The sequence below is a fragment of the Physeter macrocephalus genome, chromosome 4 (assembly GCF_002837175.3).
Source record: "Physeter macrocephalus isolate SW-GA chromosome 4, ASM283717v5, whole genome shotgun sequence".
In the NCBI taxonomy this organism is placed as follows: domain Eukaryota; kingdom Metazoa; phylum Chordata; class Mammalia; order Artiodactyla; family Physeteridae; genus Physeter; species Physeter macrocephalus.
In genome coordinates, this window is record NC_041217.1 from 61,798,149 (window position 1) to 61,821,745 (window position 23,597).

Consider the following 23,597-nt stretch of genomic DNA (forward strand, 5'->3'; position numbering starts at 1 on the left):
TGGTATCCTTTGCTGTGCAAAAGCTTTTAAGTTAAATTAGGTCCCATTTGTTTATTTTTGTTTTTATTTCCATTTCTCTAGAAGGTGGGTCAAAAAGGATCTTGCTGTGATTTATGTCATGGAGTGTTCTGCCTATGTTTTCCTCTAACAGTTTTATAGTGCCTGGCCTTACATTTAGGTCTTTAATCCATTTTGAGTTTATTTTTGTGTATGGTGTTAGGGCATGTTCTAATTTCATTCTTTTACATGCAGCTAGCAGCAGGTTCTTATTAGTTATCTATTTTATACATATTAGTGTATACATGTCAATCCCAATTCATCCCACCCCCACCCCCGCTTTCTCCCCTTGGTGTCCACGATACACCCACTTTAGAAGAGAGTTCGATAAAGCATACTCTTACCAAATGATCCAGCAATTGCACTCTTTGGTATTTACCCAAAGAAGTTGAAAACTTATATCCACACAAAAGCCTGGACATAGATGTCTGTAGCGTTTTATTCATAAATGTCAAAACTTGGAAGAAACCAAGATGTTCTTCACTAGGTGAATGGATGCATTAACTATGGTACATCCAGAAAATGGAATACTATTCAGTACTAAAAGGAAATGATCTATCAAGCCATGAAAAGATACGGAGGAACCGTAAATGCTTATTACTAAGTAAAAGAAGCCAATCTGAAAAGGCTATGCACTGTATGCTTACAAATATATGACATTCTGGAAAAGATAAAACTATGGAGACAGTAAAAAGACCAGTGATTGACAGTGGCTGGGGAGAAGGAGAGATGAATACAAATAGCACAGAGGATTTTTAAGGCAGTGAAACTACTCTGTATGATACCGTAATGGGGGCTACATGTCATTATACATTTGTCCAAACCCATAGAATGTACAGCACAAAAGGTGTAAACTTTGGTGAACTCTAATGTAAACTACAGACTTTGGGTGATAAGAATGTGCCAGTGTGAGTTCATCAGTTGTAATAAATTTACCACTCTGGGTCAAGGCTATTGATAATGGGGAGGCAATGCACGTGTCAGGGGAGGGGATATTTCAGAAATCCCTGTACCTTCCCCTTGATTGTGCTGTGATCCTAAAGCTACTCTAAAAAATAGAGTCTATTAAACAAGAAAACAACAAAAACAAAAAGCATAATGTTCATAATGCTAGATCATTAACTCATTATTTAGCAGCACTTAATCTATTAAGTTATATACAATACTGTTTTGCCAGTTGTCATGTTACGTGTAATTGTTTCATCTTCTTAGAATGTTAGCTCCATGAGGTCAGGGGCTGTAGCTTATATAGTCATTCCCTAGTGATATGTCTAAAGGTAAATATATATATTTTAGCAAAGGAATTACATTTAAAGTCCTTAAAGTATGATGCAAATAAATAATACAATGTAGAAAGTTTTCTGGATTTTAAATGTAGTTAAGCAGGTATCCAAGAAATATTTCTTAAATAAATAAATGAAGGAATAAAAGGTGTTTTCAATTTTACTGACTCTAAACATTTAAATTTCAGTTTCTTATACTGATTCTGAAGATAAGCATCCTTCTTTCTAAATGTGATTGGTTGGAAAACATAAAATAGAGAATGAAATAAAAATAGTTTAAGAAAAATTTATGCCACAAACTAAATGTAGGAGGAAAGGCATGTTACATTACCCTTTGCTTGACTTTCAAAAGACAGGTCAGATGCCTAAACTACTCTTCCAGGTATGTTCAGTTAGTTGCAAAAGTGCTGTAAGTGCTATTCCTGTAAGTCACTTCTGATTAAATCTTCCCTTCCTTAAGCAAAAACAGAGTACAATCTAAGCATATCTAGGTGAAAAGGGGCATTTGGAAAACAGGTGTCCTTGCGTCAGAAAAACCAGGCAAGTCTGTAACTGTCCTACCATTCTGTGGGTTTGTTCTCATCCTAAAATGATGATGGAAAGAGCGACACAGATGTTTTGTTATTAGGGTTTCTGCGTGCCAAAGGCTTACCAGAATAGAGCAAAATGAGTAGGGAAAATAAATAAATAACAGGGGAAAAATGAAAATAATGCTGGAGAAACCATGGCACTACTGATACAATTATACCTTTTCATTAGTATTAGAAAATAATAATTTCAAAATGATTGTACCATTGACAGTTTATTATAGGAAAGAAGATTTAGTTTGTGTCTAGGCACCCAGTGAGATCAATCAGCTGTTTACACTTGAATGCAGCAAGGCATATCCCATCACAAAACAGTTAACTGAATTGAGTCCTATTGTTTTAATTCAGTGATTATGTTAACTGAATCAGACAATACATAGAAATTTGCTTTATTATGTACTGCCATCTTGACAGGGAGAAAAAGGGATCTTATAAATAATGGGTTTACAACATAGATGAAGATTTATATTTAATTGCATCCTTGGTGCATCCCCTAAGAATAGAAGCAAATCAACATTTTAAGGTTAATAAAAGTTTACAAGTAAACTATGTATTGAGATTTAGTGATACCTGTACTCCTGCTACTAATATACCAACAGCAACAAAACCAACAGTAACTATCATTTATTGGGCATTTGCTGTATGCCACACCCTGGGCTCTACCCTTGTGGCAGATACTTAGACTGGGTCTCTCAATTTCTATTTCATCCTCCTTCTGTTTGGTAGCTAGAAAGCTACAAACTACATTTCCCAAACTCCCCTGCAGCTAAAGCTCTTATTACAAATTGGGCTCCACGAATCAGATGCATCCATGTGAAATTTGGAAGAGAGAGGCAAGACAAAGGCCATCTTCTTACTGTTCTGAATACTGGCAAGCAAGTCAGAAAGATAAGTGTTTGTAGTGGCTGGACTCAGCCTTCCAGTGTCTTGTCATCAGGTTCACGGCTGTGAGACTGCAGTTATGTCAGCAGTTGTGGCCGAGGTGGCATCAAGAGCAGCTGCCTGACCTCTGCATAGTAGTGTGGTGTGAAATCAGTGTCCCTGTGGCATCCCCTTCCTTCCATTGATTTCCCCTGTATTAAACCCCTTTCTTATTGAAACACCTAGTTTCTGTTTTCTATACTGAACTCTGATGAAACAGTCCTTTTTATATATTGTCTCATTCAATGCTTACTGTGAAATGTCATTATTTCTATTCTGCAAATGGGGAAAATGAGTCTGAGAAAGGTAATTTTTCCTAAGTCACAAAGTTGGTAGGTGGAGAAATTAGGGGTTTGAACTCAGATTACTCGACTCCAGAGCCTGTGCTCAGAAGCAGTATACTCCTCAGCCTGCCTCATACTTTAGATTCAAATTCAACTTTAAACTTTTGATTCACCTTTGAACGCAAGTTCAAATCAAGTAAAAAGCTATTGAAAGCTCAGCTAATTTCTACTCATCATTTCTGTATGCTTATAGACTTTGGACTGACTTAGAAATAGAAATGCTGGTCTTGTAATAGTTTCAGCTTAGTCAGAATAAAATAAGAAGTGTGTTCTCCTGGGAAGTCACTTCTCCAAAGTTTTCAAGCTTCCAGTTTTAGTAAAATGACGTTTGATATCTTAGAGTAATAAATTTTTACTAGTCATTGGAAAAAATATAAAATATATTTCTATACATAACTAAGGAAAGAAAAAAACACCTGCAATCTTGATAATTATAATAATAACCAATTACCTGATCACAAAGAATATAAAGACAGTATGCATATTAGAAAAACCCAGCATTCCTGGTTAGGAGACTAATGTTCTATACACCGAGCTATGCAATCTCAGGTAAGCCACTTCCTTCTTTAGGCCACACTCTCCTCATTGGTGAAAAACAAGGGGGTTAGATTGGAATGTGAGTTCCTCAAAACCTAGAATCATGAAATGTTAGTGCACAAAAGGGGTTTAGAGCGGGACTCTCAATCTTTGTCACCTCACGGCACACATAGAAAATGCTAATTCTTGTGTGACATGCTGAAGCCACAGCAGGAAGCCGTTCAGGATTGAAGGAACTGCTCTTAGGCCTCCGAGGATCAATTTCTCAGCTCACTTGTGGAGAAGTCTGAGCTTAGAGAACCACCAGTTCAGCCTCATCAGTTTCCACGTGGAAAAACTAAAGCGACTTTACAACAACCTGTAAGTTAAAGTATATGGTATCGATGTATATTATCAGTTGTTACACTCATATATTATTTAATAACTTTTCCCCAACTTGTCCCCCCTTCAGTTCATTGTCTACACAGCAACCAGGGAGCTCTCTTAAAAAATACAGACCTGATCACATCAGTCCCCACTTTCCCTCTCATTGTTCTTAGGATAAAGACCCATGTTCTTTATCATAATAAAACAGCCCACTAGGCCCTGCATGTCCTAACCTCTATTTCTGCAGGGTCATCTCACACTATTCTCCCCACTGCACTTTATATCCCTTTTTTCTTTTCCTAAAACAGCCCAAGCATTTTCCTGCATCAGAGCTTTAGACTCTGGGGTCCCTTTTACTTTCTTCCCTAGCTGACAGTTAACTCATTTCGATAGATCTCAGTTCAAGTATTATTTCCTCAAGAAAACCTTCCCTAATCTCCCTTCTACATCAGGTTCCCCTACTACATCTCATCCTTTCTTTTACTACACAGCACTGATGACATTTTGAACTTGCTCATTTCTTTTTGCGATTATCTGATTAACGTCTGCTTTCCTCATTAGACCCTAAGCTCTGAAAAGGGCCAGCATCTCTTTTGCTTTTACTGTCTCCTCAGTGCCTACTGCAGTGTCATAGGCCATTTATGAATAATTGTTACCAAGATCTGACACTCTCACTGGAGAAGGCTGGAAAATTTTCCATGATGCCAGGACAAATGATTTAAGAGAATGTTTCAATTAAATTTTGTTTAATGAATAAATTTATGGTTTTGTTTGGGCTATATGTAGGAGTCTTCCTGGCAACTCTAATCTTTGAACTGACATAGTTCTGTACATCAAATTTCTTATGATGTGAAATATGGATATGGTGATGCTTTACTCTAATTAATGAACAGTATGGTCATTCACTTAAAAGCTTTCAGTGCAAATATTCTTAATTTTTGGATAGTGGAATACTTAAAAGCTTTGGACACTTTTTTCAAGAAAATGGATACATTCACAACATTTTGCGAACAATCTCAGGCAGTTAGTCCATGGACTAACCCTATGAATAAATTTCAAGTGCCTAAATATGGCATAAAATGACTTTTTCTTGATCCTTTTGACTTGATTTGACTTGATCCTTTGATACCTTTCCAAGTTCGCCTGCCACTCTCTAATATTATTTTAAACTCTAATATATCACAGTCTGTGTGGTTTCCCAGAATATATACCATTTCCCTTCCTGGAATTCCATTCTCACTTTTTCTTTTTAACATATCCTCCAATATTTGGAATGAAGCTTGTATCTTTCAGGAACCTCACCTGACTCCCATGCTGGGAAATGGGTACCTCTTTACCATGACACCTGGTAGAGATCAGCCTCCTAGCATTTACTTCCTAATTTCAAAATTATAGTCTTTCCTGGAGAATTAAATTCTTTGAGCGTAGGGACCAGGTCTTAAACCCCCCAACTCCCCGCACCCCAGTGTTTGGAACAGTGAATGACACAAACAGGTCTTCAATAAATGTATGTTAATCTGAACTGCTGAAGAACAATAGTAGAAGAGCTAAGAGAACCCATAGATAATATCCCTCAATTGAGAGGACAAACTGGAATACTAATAAATAAATTGAACATCTACAGTGTATAATCATCAGCAAAGGCTATTAACACAAAAGACGCGTAACAAAGTTATTTTACTGTTAAAAAAATATCTAGTCTAAGATATCAATGTCAGTATGGGTGTCCATTACAGAAAATCATCATACAACCAACAGAACAATAGATTCTTTATTAAAATAGTTTGAAGGTAATACTCAGAAAATGTATCATTACGACACCCTCATGGAAAGGTTCAGTATCATGCTACGTGCTACTGCTGTACAATGTTTTACAATTCTCATTGCCCCATGAATAGTAAGCTGCAGATTTCAGCTCTCAGATGGTGACTGTACAGTAACAAAAAGTTAATGTATAACAAGCAAGAAGGAGAACTTTGCACAGAAAGTTATGTACACTGATATTCCAAGCAAAGAAATTAGTTTTGCTGTTTTAAACCTGCAGTTGTTATTCATTTACCCAACAGATAAGGTACCTGTAATTCTACAGCTGATACCAAAGGGAACCAGTAGTTGTCACTGGAAGGATGACCATTCATGACACAATAGACTATGAGCATAATGCAGAATGTGATTGGGAAGGGTCCAATGAGATGGCCAATTCACACATTTCTGTTCACTGGCTCTAGAACTCCTCTCTTATGCCAGATTCACGGGCTGTCATAAGTCAGATATTGCAGCATGGGGTTGGGGAGTGGAGGCAAGGGACGGAAGCATTATCAGAGGATTCAGAGAATAACGACCTTTAACACCCCCTCATCCCTGCTGAGAGGTGATATGCTGATTTCCTCTCTCAGCCTCATTCTAGCCCCCACCCCATTCAAACTGCTGGGAGAATGAGAGATATCACTGATGGAGCAGACTATGTTTTTTTTTTTGTTTTTGTTTTTTTTTAACATCTTTATTGGAGTATAATTGCTTTACAATGGTGTGTTAGTTTCTGCTTTACAACAAAGTGAATCAGTTATACATATACATATGTTCCCATATCTCTTCCCTCTTGCGTCTCCCTCCCTTCACGACTTTTTTTTTTTCTTAGATTCCATATATATGTGTTAGCATACGGTATTTGTTTTTCTCTTTCTGACTTACTTCAGTCTGTATGACAGACTCTAGGTCCATCCACCTCACTACAAATAACTCAATTTCCTTTCTTTTTATGGCTGAGTAATATTCCATTGTGTATATGTGCCACATCTTCTTTATCCATTCATCTGTTGATGGACAAAATGGGCAGACCTAAATAGACACTTCTCCAAAGAAGATATACATATTGCCAACAAACACATGAAAGAATACTCAACATCAGACTATGTTTTGTATACAAAATTCCAGGGGCAGCAACAAAGACAGAAAAACACCAAACAAGAGTGGGCTTACAACAAAGATGGGAGCTGTCATTTATGCTGAATTTAAAAACAACAACAACAACAAATTGAATTATGTAGGAAGAAAGAACATTTTAAAACCCTTAGAAGCAAAAATGGTGTCCAGCACAGTTGTGGGTACACATTGCAAAACGTAAGTGATACGAACTAAAATGTGGTGAAATATGAGAGTATGGTTGAGACAGGGAGAAAAGGAAAGAAGGAAGCAGAGAGAGACAGTATTTGATATTATTGGGAGAAAAAAACACCCAGTGCTGCACATCTGTCTCAAATAATAAACAAATCTGTGGTTTTTCAAAGAATCAGCCATATTTTCTAAGGCAGACTTCCTAGCCTCCTACATTATGAGCTAGAAATTTGGATGCTGCAACGATTTGGGGGCACCTACATAGGCATTCTGTATAAATTAAGCAAAAACGAATGTGCTTATCAATAATCACATATGAATTCACCAAGAGTTCTGCCAAAGCCCTGGTGACAATGTAAGCAGCCTGCTGGTTGTGCGTTTTTTGAGGAATAAGTAATTTTAATTTTTCATCTAAAACTGAGGGGGGACAAGTTCATGAATAAAAATATAAGTTAATGAAGATAAAACATAAGTAAATATCCAATTATCCTAATTATTGATGGAGGCCAAATATTCTTCCCCCAAGCTTAATTTTCTGCTCTCACCCATCATTCCATTGCAAACTCCATAGAAGTAATACTCATTACATTTAAGATTGTAATATAAAGGTGGTGAAGTTAGAAAGTGTAAATTCTGGACCCAGACTGCCTGGATTCAATCTCAATTCTGCTATGTTCTAGCTGTATGACTTAGGGAAAGTTGCTTAACCCTTCTGTGCTTCAGTTACTCATCTGCAAATGAGGTAGTAACATTTACATCATTGAGAGATACATAAGTTAATGCATGTAACACGCTTGGCACATAGTAAGTACCCCTTGAAGCTAGTTAATATTGACACCATATAAATACATAAAAATACAAAATTAATAAGCAAATGACACAAAGGAGTTAATACAAATAAATTTCATAACATAGGTATCTTTTAAAATTAGCTACAAACATGATTGTATTGAGTTCTTAACTCATTATGACATAAAGATTTGTCCAATATAAGATTTTTTAAAAAAGTAACTACAGTAGTTTGGATTTCATCTATACATGCAGCAAGAAAAGAATGTGCGACTTTGCTGTGAACAACATTTCACAATGTTGTCTAGTTGCTACCTTTGTGGGTAATGTTCAGGTTAAAGGAGAACAGGAAATAGCTACCACTGTCATTCTTTCACAGAAAGTTACAGAATTATCACAGGAAATTGCTTACACAACATTAGTATTTATGTGATAGTGGAGGTATTTGACCTTTGAAGATGAAAGTCCTTTCAGGTTTCTTTAGAAGCTTTCTATAACCTTTAGAATCTCAATACATTTGTTCTTGAAAACATTAGGAGGAATATTTTCCTTCTGTTAGATTATTCCTGTTTTCTCTCTTGTTAAAACAGAAATGTCCAAAACTGTCTAATGGGCAAAGAACAGTAGTGGGTTCAGCAACTTTTCCTCTGACACCAACGTGGGAGTAGTAGTAATATTTATGAATGAAAAAGAGGATGAATTTGATTAGGTCAACAATGTTTTAGGCTCCTTTCTAGGCCCTCTCTAAGGACCTTCAATTAGTCACCTGAGAGTTACTTATTAACTCAGATCATGCTTAGTCACTGGCTAAAAAAATGAAGGATCATGCAGACCAAAGACAAGCGTTCAGGGTCAAACTGCAGAGAGCAAAGGACAATGAGTGGATGGTTATACCTTCCTCCTCATTCTTTCAGAGTCAGGGAAATGAGGTGACCAGGCAGCCTTTGGAGGTACTAATGTGAATGCAATATCAGGTGTGCTAGTGAAGACACAAATACCTCCAGTTAAAAGGGGCACTTTGTTTCCCTTACTTGAGATCAGGATAAGAGCCATGAAACCCTTATGAGTGCTGGGCTTGGTACCTTTTTTTGTTTACAGGATGCCTGTACACAAAGCAGACACCATGCCAATGCTATTCTGGAAGTTCTTTTGACTCTAGGATTACTGGAAATAAGAGTAGCAGTGAGCATATTTATTTATTAGTTTCAAATAATATTTAATTCAGAGAGGTTACTATTTTAGCTACACATTTCTATCACTAGAGGATTATACTTGATGATAATGTAACCTTATCAAATCTAGATTATATAATTCTGGGATGAGTTAGTCTTTTTTTTTTTTAATTTATTAAATTTATTTATTTATCTATGGCCCTGTGTTGGGTCTTCTTTTCTGTGTGAGGGCTTTCTCTAGTTGTGGCAAGTGGGGGCCACTCTTCATCGCGGTGTGCGGGCCTCTCACTATCGCGGCCTCTCTTGTTGCAGAGCACAGGCTCCAGACGCGCAAGCTCAGCAATTGTGGCTCACGGGCCCAGTTGTTCCGCGGCATGCGGGATCTTCCCAGACCAGGGCTCGAACCTGTGTCCCCTGCACTGGCAGGCGGACTCTCAACCACTGCGCCACCAGGGAAGCCCAGTCAGTCTTTTAACTTCCAGTTTGTGACTTATTTGGGTCCCTTCATAATTCTTAATCACGTTCATTTGATCGTAAAACATTTATTTTAAGCCCACAACAAGTATATTTGTGCTCTATAAGAAGATGGCTAAAAATAACAAATTTAAGAGCAAAAGAGAAAATATTCCACTTGGATATTTATTACCAAAAAAGTTAAATGTCACATGGTGAAAAGGTTGCACTTAATAGACAAATGGTTGCTGGTCTCTGGATTTCAAGCACCCTTGCTAACCTCTTCATTTCTCCATTCTGGTAAATGACCAAGAATTGACCATACTCATTCAAATTCATATGTCAACATAACTGAAGATCATCATGGTGAAGGGCTACAAACTAGAGACAAGCACCACTCAGTGGGAATGGAAGGACATTTTAATTTTTTAAAATTTTTATTGGAGTAAAGCTGATTTACAATGTTGTGCTTTTAACAGAGTCGGCAAAGGGAAGTTTTGCTTGTCTAGATAAAGTGTGTATTCTCACTCCATTGCTATTGGCTTATCTAGCTTTGGCCTCTCAAACCTCAGCTAAAAAAGGAATCATCCATGAGTTTCATTTTACTGCCAGGTGGTAGACGACAGAGTTTATACAATGAGACAAGAGGTTGGAAAACAAAAAAACAAGAAGACCAAGTTTAGCTGCTATGGCCCTGAGGCTAGCTAGCAACTGGGTACTGACCTTTGGATTGCTTACAAAGGAATACAATCTGATACTCAGTCACAAAGAACTACACTAAAAATGAAAGGTTTCTTTTATTTATACTTAAAAACGTATTATTTGAAACCAGATCTGTATGTGCTTTGTATTTGGTAAAAATAGAATTAAGTGGTTTCTGACAGTGAAATTATACCTAGAGGTTTAGCTTTTTTTTTTCTGGCCGTGCCGCCACACGGTTTGCAGGATCTTAGTTCCCAGACCAGGGATCGAACCGGGCTCTAGCAGTGAAAGTGCTGAGTCCTAACCACTGGACTGCCAGAGAATTCCCCCTTATAGTTTTAATTTAACTGGGATATTGTTTGTGAAAGAGCCTAACAGTACTTACACTTAATGGGCACAACATAACAAAACTTATACTCTTCCTGTTGATTCTGATATATTTATTTTCCAACAGCCAAATGTAATGGTAAAGATTATGATAATAATGATAAATACAATATTAACTAATAATATTTATTGAATACTTCCTATTCTTATTGATTGACATATATAAACTAATTTATTTCTTGTAACTACCCTTGGAGATAAGTATCACTATGTTCATCTTAAGGTGAGGGAATTGAGCCACAAGATTTTAAGCAACTTCCTTAAACAGCTAGTAAGTGGCAGAGCTGAATTTAAACCCAGGTAGTCTGGTGCCAGATGTACTCACTGTACTGAGAACACTTAGCGTGGTACCTGGCAGAGAGTGAATGCTTAATATTATTATCATTACTTTCTACATTACTAGATTTAAGAAAAATGCATTGAGTGCCTAAGCACTGGGAAAGTAAGCAATGACAAAAAAAAAATGCAAGGTCACTGTTCTCATTAAGCATAGCATTTGGTGGAGGAGATAGATATTATTCAAAGAATTGTACCCTGTAAAGCAGAAATGATTACTTGAAGTCGAAGAATATTTCTAAATATTTTAGACCACTAACTGACAAGGGATTAATTTCCAAATTACACAAAAAGCTCATACAGATCAATATCAAAAAAACCAAAAACCCAATCAAAAAATGGGCAGAAGATCTAAACAGACATTTCTCCAAAAAGACACACACAGATAGCCAACAGGCACATGAAAAAATGCTCAACATCACTAATTATTAGAGAAATGCAAAGCAAAACTAGAGTAAGGTATCACCTCACTCCAGTCAGAATGGCTGTCATGAAAAAGTCTACAAATAATAAATGCTGAAGAGGGTGTAGGGAGAAAGGAACCCTCTTACACTATTGGTGGGAATGTAAATTGGTGCAGCCACTATGGAGAACAGTACAGAGGTTCCTTAAAAAACTAAAAATAGAGCTACCATAGAGCTGCAATCCCACTCCTGGGCATATATCTGGAGAAAACTCTAATTTGAAAAGATACATGCATCTCAATGTTCACTGCAGCACTATTTACAATAGCCAAGACATGGAAGCAACCTAAATGTCCATCAACAGATGAATAAAGAAGATGCGGTATATATACACAATGTAATATTACTCAGCCATGAAAAAGAATGAAATAATGCCATTTGCAGCAACATGGATGGACCCAGAGATTATCATACTAAGTGAAGTCAGTCAGAGAAAGACAAATATCATATGATATCACTTATACGTGGAATCTAAAAAAAAAAAAAGAATTTATTTACAAAACAGATATAGACCCACAGACATAGAAAACAAACTTACGGTTACCAAAGGGGAAAGAGTGGGGGAGGGATAAATAGGAATTTGGGATTAACATATACACACTACTATATACAAAATAAACAACAAGGACTTACTGTATAGCACAGGGAACTATACTCAATATTTTGTAATAACTTATAAGGAAAAAGAATCTGAAAAAGAACATATATATGTATGTGTGTGTGTGTGTGTGTGTGTGTATATATATAACTGAATCACTGTACTGTACACCTGAAACTAACACAACATTGTAAATCAACTATACTTCAATTTAAAAAAATAATAATAAATAAAAATTTTAGACTGCTATACTGGAGGCTTAAAGCATATGCTTCTATTACTCCTATTATCTACTCACTTAAACTCTGCTGCCTGGTTAAAGTTTTGGAAACTCCACTTTGTCAGGTCATTGCCCTATTCAGAAACCTTTGATTGCTTCCAGTTTTCTAGAGCCTAAGTAGCCACTGTGTGTCATACATACCAACAAACTCCCATCCTCCATTTATGGCAGACGTTAGTATTCCATGATGGCATATCTTTTTCTCTTTAGTTGTGGTCTTGCAATCTTATAATAAATCAAGGGTTGGCACTTGAATTGAAACCTTTTTGCCACTGCTGACCCAGTTTGCTGGACAGAGTATTGGTTCTGGACTCAGACAAACAGGTTTAAATTTCAGCTCTTGGCCACTAATTTGTGGTGTGATGCTGGGCCAAGTCATTTCACCTGTGGGAGCATCACTCTCCTTACATGTAAAGAGGGGATAATAAAAACTACCCAATAAGGTTTTTAGGTAATGCAGTTAAGCCATTTAGCATAATGCCTGATATATATTGCTCAGTAAACTGCAGTTACTATTTTTATCATCATAATCCTAATGTTCATTATTACCATCAGAAAAAAAAAAAGCCTTCAGAAACCTCCATAATCTAGCTCTAATTTACATTTCCAAATTTATCTCCCATAACCTACTAAAGGAACCCTCGACTTTAACTAGATTTGGGTAACTCATTGTTCTCCCAAAACTAGCCTGCCGTTCCCTCTTCCTCTCTGTATATAAAAATCTGCCTTATTCTTCAAGACCCTTCTCAAGTGCAATTTCATTAATGAAATTTCCCTTATCCGGCTTCCCTGGTGGCACAGTGGTTGAGAGTCCGCCTGCCAATGCAGGGGACGCGGGTTCGTGCCCCGGTCCAGGAAGATCCCACATGCCGTGGAGCGGCTGGGCCCGTGAGCCATGGCCGCTGAGCCTGCGTGTCCGGAGTCTGTGCTCCGCAACGGGAGAGGCCACAACAGTGAGAGGCCCGCGTACCGCAAAAAAAAAAAAAAAAAAAAAAATAATAATAATTCCCCTGATCCCTTCAGCCACAGCCACACTGCTCTCCATTATACTCTCACTATACTTACTGTCTGTTTCTGACATTTCATCATACCCTCACTGCCTGACCACATTCTCTTATGCTGATGTTTAATTTTATATTACAATTTAACTGTATATGTGTATTTATCTTGTTTTCCTAGCTAAATTTTCAATTCCTTGGAAGGCAGCTATGCTAACCACTATATCACCAACGCTTCAACTCCTTAAAGGCTAGGACTATATAATATTTGTGTCCTCAAAATAATACCTAATCAAATGATCACACATTATCATCAGTGAATGAATGAAATAAAATGTATGCACATGTGTTTCAGTTAACTTAAAAATGAGTCATGGATTAAGAAAAGAAAATTTTTTTTAATTCTTCATATGATGTTGAAGGACTCAATGTTATAAGAAAAATCTCTGGCTTTCTACTTTGAATTAGATTATTCTTCCTCTGCTAGTCATACTTAAAGATTTTTTTTTTACATTCACACCTATATCACCATATTTGAGCCTACGTAGTATAAGTGTTAGAAGAAGACTCTACCTTTCCAAACAAATTAGAAAGGCTTTTTTTTTTGTTTTTATATGTGTTTTTAAAATTTGTGCAGTTTTCTTTAACATGCATAAAACCATCACTCAGTATTAAAGAAATCTCAAATAATTTATATTCCTCTTTGACTTAAGAAACATGATACATGTTTTTCATATCGGGTTTGAGTAAAATTAGGAATCCAAAGGCTCCATAATCACATGTAACTTAGCCCAGTGGCTCCTGTCACCACTCTGCAGGTGCTATGGGATGGGGCCGGGATGACATTTCACTGCTCTCTAGCAAAATGGGAGAAATCAGGGCACTAAAGCAGTGATGAACCAAGGGCTGGCAGGAGTAGTCCACTCTGAGGAGGGGACAGTATTTTCTTACTGACATTGGAACTGCCTGTACAGGGTAAATAAAAAGCAGACAAACTTTTAGTGGATTCTACTATTGTTTTAAAAGTATCTACAGAAAATGCAACCACATTTTGTCTGTACCTGTAGCAGACTGCTTCTACTATCGTGCCCTTGGTGTGTCATAACAATAAAGTGAGCTTTGAGTAAAGCTAAATTTATCCAGTTGAAGAGACAGGCCATTATTGTGCAATTAAATGATGTTGGCAATTAAATGTCCTTTCAAAACAAAATGATGGTGATGATGGGAAACAATTTTTTTTTTTTGGCCACGCCACACAGCTTATGGGATCTTAGTTCCCTGGCCATGGATGGAACCCATGCTCCCTGCAATGGAAGTGTGGAGTCCCAACCACTGGACCACCAGGGAATTCCCAGAAACAATTTTTTAAAATATCCTCATTTGGTCAATTTTTTAAAGTTGATTGTTATGCCTATCCCCAATGTGGGCTTTGTTACTGTTGCTCATTGCTTGGTTTATTTTTGGAAATGTCCCTAGTCTTTGAAATTCCATGTCTGAGAACAATTAACCAAGACAACAACTTGACCTAACAGAGTATGCGTGTGCAGTGACTTTTGGCCTAAGGCAATGGTTCTCAAAGTGTGGGGCTCTGGACCGATGGCATCAGGGTTAACTGGAAACTCTTTAGAAATGCAATTTAGGTCTACTGAATCAGAAACTTTGGAGTGGAGACCAGCAATCTGTGTGTTTAAAAAGCCCTCTAGTGGATTCTGCTGCTGCTAAAGTTTGAGAACCACTCAACTTTCCAACTAGGTAGGGAAGATGAAAAAGTGCTGAGACAGAATGCCTGGAGATTTTTAAATACCCCTGTAATGTCCAGTGATTCTTCATCTAATTTATTTTGTATGGATTTGCCATAGTTATTAATTAATCAATATTTCCAAAGGAATTAATCTAGATTTGTTTCCTAGAGTCTACAGTGAATGACTTTCTAAGTGCCTACTGAGCCTTTTCAAAGTGGGAAAAATAATGCTAAATATAGACCTTAAGTGATTAGGTTAATTACTCTTCAGAATGAGAAGTCAGTCAATCTAAAGAAAGTTGGAGCTGAGGCTGTATTTGAGGAACTGAAAGACCTGTGGACCTGTGAACTCCCTTTGTGCAATGTCATTTCAGTCATTATAATGACTGCATGGTTATTATAGTATTAATGTCTATAGAAATTTTCATGAAGTAAACAAGTATTACGACTGTTTAGGATAAATTATTCCAGCACTTTATTAATAGAGATCTGCTGTCTTGAATAAAAAATTAAGCTCCTACCTATGCTAAATGAGGGAAATATTGGAGATCCATCTATTACTGAGATAGTGTGAGGACTGTCTGGGGTGAAAGTAACTGAAGTAATCTAGCAAGGAACATGAGCTCCATGTATGGCAGGATACAGGAGGGAACGTGAAATTATGCCTTACAGATTTTTTTATCCAAGAAAATCACCAATTCTGATGAAATACTAACTGGGCTGTAAAGAATTATAATTTGATAGCCTAATGCTTCTTATATTTTCAGGATGTTTTTAAGGTTAATGTAGAGACTTTGAAATATTATGTTTGAGAAGGAAGAAAATTCTATGCGAACCATCAGCTTTCCACATGCACATGTATCAGGTTTGACCTGCATACACAGTCAGCAATAAAAGATGCTGGCAGGGCTTTCCTGGTGGCGCAGTGGTTGAGAGTCTGCCTGCCAATGCGGGGGACGCGGGTTCGTGCCCCGGTCCGGGAAGATCCCACATGCCGCGGAGCAACTAGGCCCGTGAGCCACAACTAAGTCAGCAATAAAAGATGCTGGCAGGGCTTTCCTGGTGGCGCAGTGGTTGAGAGTCTGCCTGCCAATGCGGGGGACGCGGGTTCAAGCCCTGGTCTGGGAAGATTCCCACATGCCGTGGAGCAATTGGGCCCGTGAGCCACAATTGCTGAGCCTGCGCGTCCGGAGCCTGTGCTCCGCCAACAGGAGAGGCCGCGATAGTGAGAGGCCTGTGCACTGCGATGAGGAGTGGCCCCCGCTTGCCACAACTGGAGAAAGCCCTCGCATAGAAACGAGGACCCAACACAGCCATAATAAACAAATAAATAAATTTAAAAAACAGGGTGGGAAACAGGAGAAAAGCATAAAGTACGATTTATAGGAAATGAAGCTTGGTAATAAAAGTTAAAAAAAAAAGATGCTGGCAGCATTAGACTTTTCTGACAACTGGTAAGTGGAGGGAATAGTGGGATGTGGCCCTTGAAAGTAGGGCTCACCCTCATCAGGCTGTGACTTTTTAGCCATATGAAGAGAGAAAGGGGGATGAAGGTACACTGACCCCATTCATGATACCTTCTCCCAGTTCCCCCCTGCACTGATTCAACAGACATTGACTAAAAGCCTGTAGTATGGTAGGCAGGAGCTAGAGAGACAAAAATCTATGAGAGGTCCAGGCCCCCAAGGCACTTACACAACCAGCAGGGTGGAAAGACATGACTTAGTTCCTGGCACAACTGTGAACCACATGCCCAAGCTAATTTGTGAGTGCAGATTTGAAGGATCTGAGAACTGTTTTCAGCTGTGAGAGACCCAGGGCCTCTGTCCTTGTTAGCCTCAGCATGAATCAACGCTCACATGTACACACACATGTACCCCAGGCCTCTAGTTACTCCTGAAGGGGCATTTTGGCAGCCTCAACATTGAGCCTTTCCCCAAGAAACCCAGGTCCTCAACCAAGTCATGGCTGCCTTCTTCCTGAGAAGCCAAAGATGTCCCCAATCAGAGACTGGGACTCCCTTGGGAGTGTAATAACCCTTAGCTGCAGCTGAATCCACTGACAGAGGCTACAGATTCCCTCAAATTTCAGAGGTTGTTCTTATTTCCATTTCTCACTGAATCTTCCAAGCAAAATTATCCCTTTGCTGGCCTGCCCACAGGGTCTAGGTTTCCCTCAAAAGCAGAATCATGACCAACCTTTTCCAAAAAGTCTGAAGGGCAGTGGTTTCCAAATGCTAGTTTAATTGTTAGCCGGTCCCTGGCTAAATACCCCTGTTACCCTGTTGACCTCCTATGGCAGATACTGCTCGTCACCTCCCCAGTGCTCATTCTTCCTTTCTGCATTCTAGTAGAAACCTGATTTCGCTGGAGGTACTAATGATTCTCAACTAACAGAACTCCAGTTACCAGCTTCCTTCGAAGAAGGGGGTGCTTGTAGAACTAAATTCCAGCAAATAAATCATAAGCAGAAGTTGTTGGCTGGGGCTTCTGGAAAAGCTTTTTAAAGTGGGTGGGGAGGAGGGTGCTGGCTGAGCTGGCATTTTCCACCTTTTGACCCCTGCTCTTCCCCTTTTTCAAGCCTGGAACACAGAAGTGATAACTGTAGTTCTCACCACCATCCTGGGATATATTATACAAAGAATCTGGGAAGTTCCCCCACTATTTAATACATTAATATTTCTGCAGCAGTGTGAACAGTCGCATTAAATGGGTTATATAAAAATTATATATGTGGGTTCTGCATTCACGGGTACGAAGGGTGGATTATGCTATGCCGTTTTACATAAGGGACTTGAGCATCCACAGATTTTGGTATCCTGGAAACAATCCCCTGTGGATACCGAGTGAGGATCAGGTTAGGCTTTGCCCTCAAACTTATGAAAAAACTTTGGTTTCCAGAAATTTTAGCATCATAAGGATGGTAGTCTCTGTACCACCATCTTCACTTGGAGATAGGAGTTAATCTAGTCTCCTTCTCCTTGGATGTGTTAATCCTTCACATCCAGTCAGTCTCTGGGGCTGTCACATCTATCCCCCTAAAAGTCTTTTGACGCTTCCTGCTTCTGGCTATCCATACTGTCATAGCCGTTCAGACTACCAGAATCTTTCCCTGAATTATCTTAATAGCCTTCTCCCTGGTCTGTCTCCCTCCCAACCCTGCTTTGATTTGCTCTCCACACTGCAGCCAGAGTGATGCCTATAACATAGGGATGATTGTGCTAATCCCCTGTGTAAAACATTTCTATTGCCCTCTGGATAAAGTTCAGATGTCTTAATATGACTTTACAAGGCCCTTGCTGGTTTTTCAACCCTTATCTCTTGCCATTTTCCATGTCAAGGTCAAAGCCCCTGCCTTACTAAACTATTTTTAGATCTCTTAGAGAAAGCTATTTGCTCTTGTCCTTGTACAAGTTGTTCCCTCTTGGACGATGTACTAGCAAAAATCATAACTCTTCGTTCAACACAGAAACTAAAACTAAAGATAAATTATGAGTATTAGTGTTCAAAGGCCTACACTAACCACAGCCAAGAAATCCAGGCCTGTCCAATCATCTTATACACTATACACCTATGTTTATTTCTGATAAATGCTTGATTCTTTTTTTCTAGAGTGTACCAGAACAAGAATCAATGCAGAAATAATTACATATCCAAATTCAGACTTGTTTTGATTGACTAGTCATACATACAATTAAATATTTTATATATTTCTTAAATTTTTATTTTACAACCACAGAAGTGATATAACCAAGTTATAGACCATTTGGAAAAGAAAAACAGAGGAAAGACCCATATTTTCATCATTCTAGAAAACAATTACTATGATTATTATCTCCTAGAAGTCAAGCTCCATAAAGGCAAGAGCTACGCATACCCTGTTTATTGCTATGTCTCCAGTGCTGTTTTTAGTTTAAAAAAAATGTAAATATCTGGATGAATGACTGATGAATCTGGATGAATGACCGATGTATCATTTTGGTGTACAGAATTTAAAATTCAAACATACTTGAATTTTCTACCATATACCTACCTATTAGGCAACTTTGAGAATTTCAATTACAGTACATGTAAAGTGTTGAAGATAATCAGAGGAAGACAGTCCTGGGAACAGACTACAGAAGTAAAATGAAAGGCAAAGGAATATATATATTTTTTCAATAAAGCTTTGGGAGAGATAAAGAAAGCAAGGAGAAAGTAAAACTGACCCTCAGAAGTATCATCAGTGACATGGGTGAGAGGAGGACTAATGCTGAAGGGAATAGAGGGGAGGCAGACCCAATGCGGAGTCACAGCATCAAAAAGGCATCACACATTTTCATGGACAATGGAAAGCCAACAAATGACTTTGCATAAAGAATATATGCCATACAATAAAATAAATATGTCAGTATCTTGTTAGAACTGTAGGTGGAAGCCATCTAGAAAAGTTTCTGATGAGCAAAGGAATGAATGAATCAATTAAATTAGAATCTCTACTTATTATCTTCAAAGGTGTCAGGGTCATGAAAGTCAAGGAAAATCTGAGGAACTGCTCTAGATTGTAAGAAAGTAAGGGGAAAACTAAATGCAATGCATGATTCTGACCTGAACCCTTTTGCTATTAAAGATCCATTGGTTATTGACTGGCAAAACTTGAATGGAGTTTGAAGATTCAATAGTGGTAATGTTATCAACTTTAATTTCCTAATTTAGATGCTTGTGATGTGGTTATGTAGGAAAATGTCCCTTTATGTTAAAAATATGCACTGAAGTACTCAGAAAAATGGGACATTATGTTGGCAACTTAATCCCAGACATTTATTTTTAAAAAGTTTTGTATTCTAAGCTTGAAATTACTTTTTAAAAAAATTAGGATCTTTAGAGGTGGGTCTGGACATCAGTATTTAAAAAACTGTTCAGGTGATTCTAACATGCAACCAAGGCTAGAAACCACTGCTACAGAGTCTTCATTATCAACCTTAAAGAAAAAGGGTTACATACTTTTGTACTGAGTACATGAACTACAATTTATTTAACCAAACTCTTCTGTCTTTTCCTTCAAAAATGACTTATTAAAGAGTTTTTATAGGCCAGGCAAGACAGAATCTCTTCCCTATGAGTACTAAGTCTCATGGGGAAATATCTATAAGCAAACAAAGTGTGCTGTCATAATAATAATAATCATATAATTGTTATCATTTGTTCAGCAGTTACTGTGTGCTAGACACCAGGCCATCTGAAAGGTCAGGCACTGCTATCATCTTCCTTTTACAGAATGAGGAATCCTAGGCACAGTGAAATAAGTAACTCACCCTGGAGTACAGATCTCTGTTGACTCTTGACTACACTACTGTATTAGAGGAAAGCAAAGTGCTATGAAAACACACAGATGAACCTCCGATGCAGACTATGGGTGTCATGGAAGCCTAATCAGAGGAAAGAACGTCAGATATATCTTTAGAAATGCATCCTATTTCCAATTTTAATTACCACAAATATTTCTTATATGAACACCTGAGCAGAAAACTTTCCATTTAGTAGTCCTGCTGCTATTCCTACTCCTTTGGTGAGATTCTAAGAAGTAAAATTCTGGGACGACATGTATGGAAAAACCCCATGGCTTTCAATACCTGCTGCCACATAGTTTTCACCAGCAATATGAGGGTATCTATTTTACTGTAACCTTACCAGAAGTGGGCACTGATACTTTAAAAATTCTTTTCCATTAGTGGAAAACGAATATTTCTTTATTACAAGTTAAGCTAAACATTTTTTTCCATTAATGCTTTCTCTAAAGCACAAATTTAATATCTTCATAATTACCACCAATAGAGTCTCAGTGCATGTTACCAGAGAAATAACATCTTAGAATGTCTCATACTATACAGATGCTGTCATTTTTCCCTATAACCACAAAAGTGGCTGTGTCACAACAGCAGCATCTAATGAAATCAGATTTCAATATTCATGCTAAGATCCTTGACCTCTAAAACTTTGTGAGCTCACTGAGGACAGAGGAAATACCTTGCTTGATTTTGAAATCCTATCACAATGTTAGCAAGTAAAACACACTCTATAACTGTTTGCTGTAAGAATAAGTAAATAAAATCATGGATGGTGACAAAATATAAATGGAAACCATACTTTCTGAGCTCTACACATATGACACAAAAAACCTAGGTCAGTAAACATCACATGAGAAAAAGGAGAAGTAGGTTGCTCCCTTCTTTCCCTTCTTGCCATATAATTAGGGAACCCATGACACCAGTGTGCTGATGACAGTTCTTGTTTATACCTTTTGTCCTAACATCCTGGCTGATTAATTCTAAATTGGGCAATACATTTCATGGTCACTCTACATCTAAAGGATGTTCCTTTAATGAATAGTAGATCTAAGTACAAAGTGCTTCCCTGATCAGAGAGCTTGTCTTTGTGTCACTTTAAATTTCACTTTAAAAACCTATGAGCAGATAACTCTTTGGGCCTCATAGTGTTTTGTTTTGTTTTAATAAAATTTTACCATTTAAAGCTAAATGATAATCTGCAAATAGTTAATCCCTAACTAACAGAACATCCCTTGATGGTATCAGCACTCTTAATTCCATTTTATTGATAAGAGAAGGGAGGCATGGAAAGTGACTTATTCCAGGGCACATCAAGTATGAATCATCAGCAAGGTGAAAGGAGGCTGTTGGAGCTCCAACTTCCGTTTTTTGATTAATTCTCTGAACCACACAGGCATTAATTTGCAATTAAATCTCCTGTGCAGTTTGGTTAGAAAGATTTTAATCATTTAGTAAATGGCTCTGTAAACTGCAGGCAGTAATAATCTATTTCAAACTGTATGAGCAAAATCACAGGCATGCCTTCAGTAACATTTTTTAATGGGCATAAAATTCATGGTTAATAATTTTTCAATTTCACTGAACAACAAGTCTGAATTCAAGCCTCACCTATAGGTCCTAAGTTATCAGAAGGTAAAGGGAATATTTATAAAATAGGTTAAAGTATAAAGTAAACATTTAATCCTTTGTGTAATAAAAATAAAATTTGTTACATTTTTATGTTTCAGAAGCATGCATGTCTACATTTCATACTACGGTGCAGTTTGGATAAGATTTTAGCAGATTAACATCTTGGATTATAACAGAAAATCTTAATGGAGCTAGCAAAGTCACTCTTTATAGCAATTAAAACAAAAACTCATAGAAATAAATTTAAGAGGTTATATGTCTAAGATCCATATAAAAAAAGAGGCATAAAAGAAAAGGCATACCATATATGCAGTTGGAGAACTATTATTATAGTTATGTCACACCCACATTAATTTATAAACATACTGTAATGTCAGTCAAGGTTCCATTGGCATCTTGTGGGGGTGGGTTAAGGCAGGGGTCCCCAACCCCTGGCCCATGGACCGGTACCTGTCCGAGGCCTGTTAGGAACCGGGCCGCACAGCAGGAGGTGGACGGTGGGCAAGCCTGCAAAGCTTCATCTGCCGCTCCCCGTCACTACTCAGAGCTCGCATTACCGCCTGAACCATCGCCCCCCATCACTCGCCCTACAGCCTGAACCATCCTCCCCCTCCCCTGCGCACAGTCCATGGGAAAATTGTCTTCCACTAAACCGGTCCCTGGTGCCGAAAAAGGTTGGGGACTGCTACATTAAAGAACTTGGTAAACTCATGTAAAGTTCATTTGGAGGAATAAATTTAAGAGAATAACCAAGAAAACTTTTTAAAAGTATAAACTACATAATAAAAATAGTATTTTGCTGGCACAGACCAACAATAAAATTGAAAGTTCGAAACAGGCACAGGTGTATATAAGTATTCAATAAATAAGAAATAACAAGGAAAGAAAAAAGGATTTAATAAGCAATGTTGTGACAGCTGACTAGATCCATACCTCATACCATTCAGCAAATTAATTCCAGGCTAGTTGAATATTTCAGTGCAAGAAAATGAAAACGAAATATTGGGAAAGGCTTTAATGATACAAAAAAAAAAGACTGATAGATTTGATATAAAACATATTACTCACTAAAATAAATATGTATTAAGGATATCAATCATTTTTCTGTCATTCATGCTTTAATCACTTAAATTTATCAGTTGTCTTTTAATTTCATTTAGCTCCTCCTGACACAAAACTATAAGAAGTTAAACTATAAGAAGTTAAAAGTATCAATCTTTTCTTTAAGGTCTCCTTCCCTTGGCTGTGAAGTGATTTTCTGAATTCCAAACCACACCAATTTTTCACTTATATCTTCTTATAATTCTTTTCATTGTTTCTTATGTTAATTATGTTAATTATGTTATGTTATGTTAATTATGTTATGTTAATTACACAGATGAGAAGTCAAAATATGGCCTCATCCTCTATTAACTGTTTGATTTGAGGATGTTACGTAACCTCTCTGAGTCTCAATTTCACTTTTCTGATAAAACAGACATGATAATGCCAACCTATTAGAGTTGCTGTGGAG

General features: G+C 37.6%; 1 protein-coding gene across 7 annotated transcripts in view; it reads right to left on the minus strand.

Annotated features, from left to right (window-relative positions):
• Positions 1–23,597, minus strand: part of NME7 (NME/NM23 family member 7) — a 267,494-nt gene that overhangs the window by 30,679 nt on the left and 213,218 nt on the right. The window contains exon 12 of one of the 7 annotated variants that reach the window (XM_055084232.1): positions 2,151–4,087. The exons of the other annotated variants lie outside the window; for them this stretch is intronic. Within the exon in view, the coding sequence (XP_054940207.1) occupies positions 4,067–4,087 (21 nt within the window). The 3' untranslated portion in view covers positions 2,151–4,066. Of the gene's footprint in view, positions 1–2,150; positions 4,088–23,597 lie in introns of those variants that run through there. 7 annotated transcript variants of the gene reach the window in all.